This window comes from Spermophilus citellus (genome assembly GCF_964194105.1).
Source record: "Spermophilus citellus genome assembly, chromosome: 17".
Lineage (NCBI taxonomy): Eukaryota > Metazoa > Chordata > Mammalia > Rodentia > Sciuridae > Spermophilus > Spermophilus citellus.
Window position 1 is genome coordinate 10,025,823 of NC_138199.1, and position 7,387 is coordinate 10,033,209.

A 7,387-nucleotide genomic window follows, 5' to 3' on the forward strand; every position below is an offset into this window, starting at 1 on the left:
TGTCTAACAATGCTTATATATTTATAACTATTTTATAATTTTCAAAGCAATTTCACATGCATTAATTTAATAATGCAATTCTCAAAATAATCTATAAGTTAGGTATTATCTCTAGATATGTTAATTTTTCAGTTCAGAAAAGTGAGAGAGGGCTGGGGATGTGGCTCAAGTGGTAGCGCGCTCGCCTGGCATGCGTGCGGCCCGGGTTCAATCCTCAGCACCACATACAAACAAAAATGTTGTGTCCGCTGACAACTAAAAAATAAATATTAAAATTCTCTTGAAAGAAAGAAAGAGAGAGAGAGAGAGAGAGAGAGAGAGAGAGAGAGAAAGAAAGAGAGAAAGAAAGAAAGAAGGAAAAGTGAGAAAATTTTCCCAAAAGTACAACTTGTACACAGCATGGCAGTTATCTGTGCCTAGGTTTTCTGGGTCCAAATCCAGTGTTCTCCCCATTTCAACATCCTTTTTTTTTTTTTTCTTAAACATTACTACCTGCGAGGTAAAGCTAGCTACTGGTGGAGAAAGGTAGGACCCACTAATAATTAAATTTAAATTTAAATTTAAATCCAGAAGCTGTTAAACTATCAGCTAACTGATAAGCTCTTTTAACTAGAATATGCTATTCTCCAACAAGCCAACAATAATATTGATATCATCTTCTATACATGAGCTTTCCTCAATTGAGTTTAACTGCCCAGTATAGTAAATCTGCTTCTCTTCACATGCTTCCTACTAAATGGCTAAATTCCCTGGGCTTTTGAATTGCCACAATAGAAAATTCAAGCCCTGTCTAGAAAAGTTCTCAAATGTAACAAGTCTATCCCATGCTTTAAATTTACCAAAATTTTTTGGATTTAAGAATCACACTAGGGGCTGGGGATGTGGCTCAAGCGGTAGCGCGCCCGCCTGGAATGCGTGCGGCCCGGGTTCGATCCTCCAGCACCACATACAAACAAAGATGTTGTGTCCGCCAATAACTAATAAATAAATAAATATTTAAAAAAAAAAACAAGAATCACACTAGCTAAGCAAGGTGGCACATGCCTATAACCCCAGCAGCTCAGGAAGCTGAGGCAGGAAGATTGCCAAGTTCAAAGCCAGCCTCAGCAACAAAGCAAGACTCTGACTCAAAACACAATATAAAAAGGACTGGGGATGTGGCTCAGTGGTTAAGTGATCCCCAGTTCAATCCCCAGTAACAAAAAGTAAAAAATAAAAAAGATAAAGAATCATACTATCACAGAGTAATCTAATATTTTTAAAAAATCTCCCAATTAAATCTACTTGATGACAAATTGTTAATGAAATGTTAAGAATTAAAGCATAGCTGGGTACAAAGCCGCATATTTGTAATCCAAGAAGGTTGAGGCAAGAGGATCACAAGTTCAAAACCAGTCTGGGAAACTTAGTGAGACTTTGGCTCAAAATAAAAAATAAAAAGGGGTAGGACTGTTAATTCAGTGGCAAAGCAAAATACCCTGATTTCAATCTCCAATACCAATAATAATAAACATATGTCACAGTAGCTTATTTGAGTATTTTTTGCCACAAATGCAAACTTATCCTAATGTCAAATACATTTTTATTAAACCATTTACCTATTTTGGTAAAACAATCTATATTGTTGTAGTTTTAGTCACCCAAGAATCAAAGTATAAAACTATTAACTTGTAGAGGATGAATGTGTTTGTGAATGGGTATGAGAGGAAAAAAAGAAAAATCAGGATGAATGAAAATACTCAAATGTATGAGTGATAACAAAATCAACAACTACTCTCCATCATAAGGAATAATGGGAAGAATGCTAAAAGAAAAAAAAAAAAAAAGCCAGATTACAAGTCACAACTGTTAGCACAAAAAAGTAACCAAATGATGTTATGAAGCCAAACTTACCATAATTTCCCTTCCAGCCATCTACACATTAAAAAAAAAGCATAGCAAATTTATAACTAGACTTCTAATTCATAACATTACAATCATTTGAGAATCCTCAGAAGATATGGAAAAGACAGAAGATCTGGAGTTTGCAATAGAATAAAGTCTCCTCTAGAATATCTAAAAAAGAAATTACTCAATAATGAAATTAACAGATTAAAGAGAAAGGTAGGACCAACTAATAATGAAATTTAAAACACTTCTCAAAGTACCTGTGAGGTAAGAATTATTCTTGCCTTTCCAACTGAGACACAGACTTGGAGAGATTTAAGAACCTTGCCTGTACTAACAAAAAGTTTAAATCCTGGCAAGAAGATACAAATCTAGGACTCCAGAGCTCTGATTCTTCATACTATGATGTAAAGAATACAATCCCAACATGGATCTCTCTTGGACTACAAAATGTCAAGCCACAAAAAAACTACAGAGATATCCAATACCCACCATGGCATCCATCACACAGAAAAAATGTCCAATATCTGTTGAATGAAATGTATTCCATACAACCCACAACCCTGCTGGCTGGATGGGCATGGTCATGAACTCCCAGAAAGGCAGCTTTGGATAGCAAGTAGAAGCAGGTGGGTCAGAAGGGAATGGCAGTACACCAAAACATCTTTCAAGGACCACTCTGGGAAGTTTGATCTAAAGCCAGAGGAGGAGAAGTCAGGAGCACTGGTGCCTGTAGTCTCAGCTACTTGGGAGGTTGAGGCAGGATGATCAGTTTAGCTCAAGAGTTGGAGGCCAGCCTGGGAAGCATAACAAGACCAGGTCTCAAAAACAGATAAATAAATAAATAAAATAAAGCCAAAGGAGGTCATTGGTATATAATGTATGGGAAGCTTGGTTCCAATGTAGAAAAACAAGTAAGACAGATATCTTCTTTGGTACCTAAGCTCAAGTTTTATAACTTGGGATTGGGCTAGACAACATTCTGAGAATTTCAAGCAATTCTCATTCTAAGCAATCTAAAGAGGTTCAAGAACAAGCTACAGCTAGCATGTTTATGCACTGATCAAAGATAGACACAACACTATTTAAAGAAAATTCAGGGGCTGGGGATGTTATTCAGCGGTAGAGAACTTGCCTGGTAAGCATGAGGTCCTGGGTTCAATCCCCCAGAACAAAAAAAAAAAAAAAAAAAAAAGAAAGAAAGAATAATTCAGGAATAATAATAATATAATAATAATTCAGGAATAATTCAAAGAGAGGTCTGGGGCCTTCCTCACCCTTTTAAAATGGGTTCAGCTTATTAGACAGTTCAGATTACTGGATTATCAAAATGCAGAGGTAAGGGAAGAGAATGAAGAATATCAGAATAACTCCTAACCACAGGACTTATTTTCAGTTCCTAGAACACTTCAAGTTCTTCCCTGTTTTGGAACCTTCAAACTCATTTGTTCCCTCTGACTAGAACCTCTTCTGTTCTCCCCAGACAGGCCATCTCTTAACATCTTAACAAGCCAACTGCCCTCCCCTATTGTCTTTCATCACAAAACCCAGCTTATTACCCTCATAACACTTTCCTCAATTAGCAATTTTTCTTATTTATCTGTATATTGTCTCCTCTCCTCCATCTTCACAGGAGGGTAAGCACTATGAGATGAGATAGTCAGATTCACTCCTCTCTATATATTCAGGACTCAGCACTAGAGTACTATGATTAGTTCTCAACAGATGCTCAATAAATATTTTTTCGAACAACAAAAATGTATACAGCTTTTTCAAGCTATCAGCCTCCCCCGCCCCCCAAAAAACCCTCAAATTTAAAATATTTTACCAGTTTTACAAGTCACTCAGACAAGCCATACAATCCTAAATCATCATTTTGCTGTTTCATTTCCCTCTACCATCAACTACACTGTAAAGCTGTGAGATCAGGAAAACAATCTTGTACTGTCTGCATAACCTGCTATGCAACATAGTGAATACCCAATAACTAATTCAATTTGAATTAATTAGCTTAGGGCCTACACAGAAAGTGTCCTCTGAGTTCTGACATCATCCTGTCTATATATCATTTTTTTTATGAAATACTATGGGGAGGGATATAAAGATGAATAAAAATCCTGTCCCTGCTTCCTGAATCACAGCATGCTTTCATAAACACAAAAGATTCAATAAATGTCTGTTGAACTCTAACTAGACACAGTAGCTCTTTAGGAAGAATATGATCTAAAAGTAACCAAGTTCATACTGACTACCAAACATAACCCCACCGATTCTGCTAATAATTCAACATAAGTAGTTCGCTTAAGTTGTCAAAAGATGCCTGAGTCTCTGTTTTAAAAATAGCATTACTACTATTCAAAATTTCCCAGTAAACTTAAGGATTTAAACTAATGGGCTCAGGCCTGGTATTTTTCATAACACCCCCCCTGTCAAGAGTCATACAGAGCAAAAAAGCCTTTCCCAATGGGAAAAGCAATTAGTTGGAAGAACTGCCTCAGATGTCCAGATACTATCATTTTGACCTCTGTCTTTCTACTTCCTGTTATCTCTCCATTTAAACCGAATTTAGTCTTCTATTTTTATCTTATTTTCTGCATGCAATGCTAGCACAGAAATCTAACCTGGAACAAATGCCCCCCTCCCTCAGGCCAATGGCTAGCTACCTACCTTACAGGTGGCACAGGACTGAGCACCCCCCGCCCCGCTCCTCCCAGAGAACAGACACCCTGCAAAAGTTTAGAAACGTAGCTTCCAACAGCCCCGTGAACCCCAGAGGTCAGCTAGGTGGTCTGGCTACAGCTGCGCCCTGGCGAGAACCAAGATGGCCTTGAGCTGGCCCCACTGCGGCGGCGGGTAGCCGCGCTGGGGCGGCGGGGCCGAGGGGCCCCGGGCTCGGACGCCGCCGCCTACCTGCGCGGTCGCAGGGACCCGGAGCCAGGCCCGGCAGCACCTCCCACCCGCCTCAAGTCCTAGCCCGCACGTTCCCGGAAACCGGGGCCGGCGGGCGCCAGGTAAGCGGCGACCGCAATCGGGACGACCGCGGGGGCGGTCCCGGGCCAGGTGGGCCCCGCCAGCCGGCAGGGAAGCGGCGCAGGGCCGAGCGGCCGAGCGCAGGCAGAGGCCGCGGCCGGGCCTTCACGGGTCGAAGCCCGGATCCAGGCCCGGCCCAAGGCGGCCGACAGCGAGGCGGGAAGCCCCGGAGGAGGCAGCCAAGGAGGCGCGGAAGGCTCGGAAGGCTTCCTCAGCCGGGTCCGGGGGCGTTCGCGGCCACTAAGGCAGGCCGCGACGACGCCGACGGCCGCGCGAGTGGGCCTGGGTCTCAGCGCGGGAGCGTTCCTTACCCTGCATGCTGCTGACGGCCGGGTGGCCTGGCGCCGGGGACCCTACGGGGCCCGGGGTGCCGCTGCCGCTGCCGCCCCCGGAGCCGCCGCCGCCGCTCGGGCTCGGAGCCGCCATTGTTGGGAGTGAGGAGCCGAGCGGCGCCGCGGCGGCTGCAATGCAGCAAGCTCGGCCTCTCGTACCGCCGAGGGCGCGGCGTGCGCCGCCTTGGCCCCGCCCCCAGACACGCCCTGGTCACGCCCCCACGGTCACGCCCCCGTCGGAGCCAGGAGCAGAGTTCCCTGCAGAAGCTGAGGTGCAGGACTCGATAGGTCCCAAGTGCCAGGGGCCAGAAAGACAGAGCAAAGATCCTGAACCCAGGACTGCGGGCCCGCGAAGCCTAAAGTAGTTCGCAGAATCAGACGTGTGTGCGCATTTCGGGAAAAAAGAGTGTTCATAGCATTCCCACAGAGTTCTATGACCCCAAAAGTTTAAAAACCGCTATCATGGAATCTCAGAACCCAAAATTAGAATAGCAAAGCTGAAAAGGAATCTCGGAGTTCAGTCTTCTTGTCTAGTCTCTGCTACGTCACGTCTAAAGAGTTAATCTAACTATAGTTTCAGTTTTGTCCTGCCTAATATCCCAGCCTCTTTGCCGGCGGAGGCGAGGATTGATAACCAAACTTCTGAATCAGAGACTACATTTTAATAATTATACCCAGGTAATTTATATAAATTAAATCTTACTAAACATTATCATAAACATCCAAATTCCCTGACTCCCCCCCAAAATATACCCCTCAAAACTGAATTCCTAACCCAAATCCTCTATGCCTCATAAGATCAATCATAATCATTAGTATAAATTATATTAAATGACAGCCCCACCCCACCCCCAATAAAAAAACAATATTAGGTTTCTTCCAATGCTTTGCCCAGAGACTGACTTTAGGAATTCAGCCATCAAAAGCAGAAAAATAGTTCTTTGTGAAGATAGGGATTTGTGGGCCAACTACAATGTAATTGGAATGATAAAGACATGGGTTTCTGGAGAGAGGTGTCTTACCTATAATATAATGACCAGCTATCCTACATTCCAAGGAGTCTAAATCATGGAACTGAATGTTTCTGCCCTTTCGAAGCATTGTGCAATGTGTACCAGGACCTCCTCAAAACTCCCCCATCCAGACTTTATCCAACACTAGAATCTCCTTAAAGTATGTTGGAAACATGTCCTAAGTCCAAATAGCCCTGCCTACTTGCTCCAAACCTAACCTCAACTGTGACCTTGATTGCTTGGATCCTAACAGTAGCTATTCATAGACTTAGCGAAGCAAACTGGATACAAAGTAAAGGCAAATTGAAGATGAGAATGGTTAAGTGTGCTAAATGTCCACTCTTCTCCCAAGGGCCTGGCTGAAAAATATCTCCAAGTCTGGATTTTTCTAAACTTTTCACCAAATCTCTATCTGAAAATCAATAGCCAACTTATGCTTATTGGTCCTGAGACATAGTAAATGTGAAGTCCTTGAAAGGGAAATCATATCAGAACCCAAAGGAAAAGTTCCCATCCAGGTTGTTCAGCATAAAATCCAGGCTAAATAATCTATCTACCTCTTCAGCATAATGCTGTTGGAAAAGGAGACAACAAATGACAAACAAAAGGAGAACTGTGATGGATTCCTAACACTGTCTCCTATTAAAGTGCAGGTTAAAAGGCAATTCTTTTTTCTTTTTTATGGGGATTTATATTTTTTCTTTTTTATGGGGATTTATATTTTAGTGTTTTTTCCAAAACATCAATATAGGGCTGGGTTTGTGACTCAGTGGTAGAGCGTTTGCCTAGCATGTGTGAAGCCCTGGTTTTGATCCTCAGCACCACATATAAATAAATAAATAAATAAAGGTATTGTGTCCACATACAACTAAAAAATATTTTTTAAAAAATCATCAATACAACTGGACAATGATTAGAAAAGATAGATGCAGAAATATAAGGAAACTCCTCCCAATACAATAGTTTCCTTTGACTTGACCACTTTAGCATGCACACAAAGCACCAACAGCCCCACAATTTGCTGGCAATAGTCCCAAATATCATATTCTTTCATCACCAGACTCCAGAGGCAGGATGATCAAGTACCACACAGTTTAACTGAGCAGTCTTTGGATAATTTATTCT

General features: G+C 42.2%; 1 protein-coding gene across 3 annotated transcripts in view; it reads right to left on the reverse strand.

Annotated features, from left to right (window-relative positions):
- The window catches only part of MAP2K4 (mitogen-activated protein kinase kinase 4), a 132,520-nt gene extending 127,101 nt beyond the window's left edge, over window positions 1-5,419 (reverse strand). The window contains exon 1 of one of the 3 annotated variants that reach the window (XM_081270168.1): window positions 5,229-5,419. In XM_081270168.1, the coding sequence (XP_081126294.1) occupies window positions 5,229-5,343 (115 nt within the window). In that variant the 5' untranslated portion in view covers window positions 5,344-5,419. The remainder of the gene's footprint in view (window positions 1-5,228) is intronic. The other 2 variants (XM_081270166.1, XM_081270167.1) reach the window with 2 other exon arrangements.
- Window positions 5,420-7,387: the final 1,968 nt, after the last annotated feature.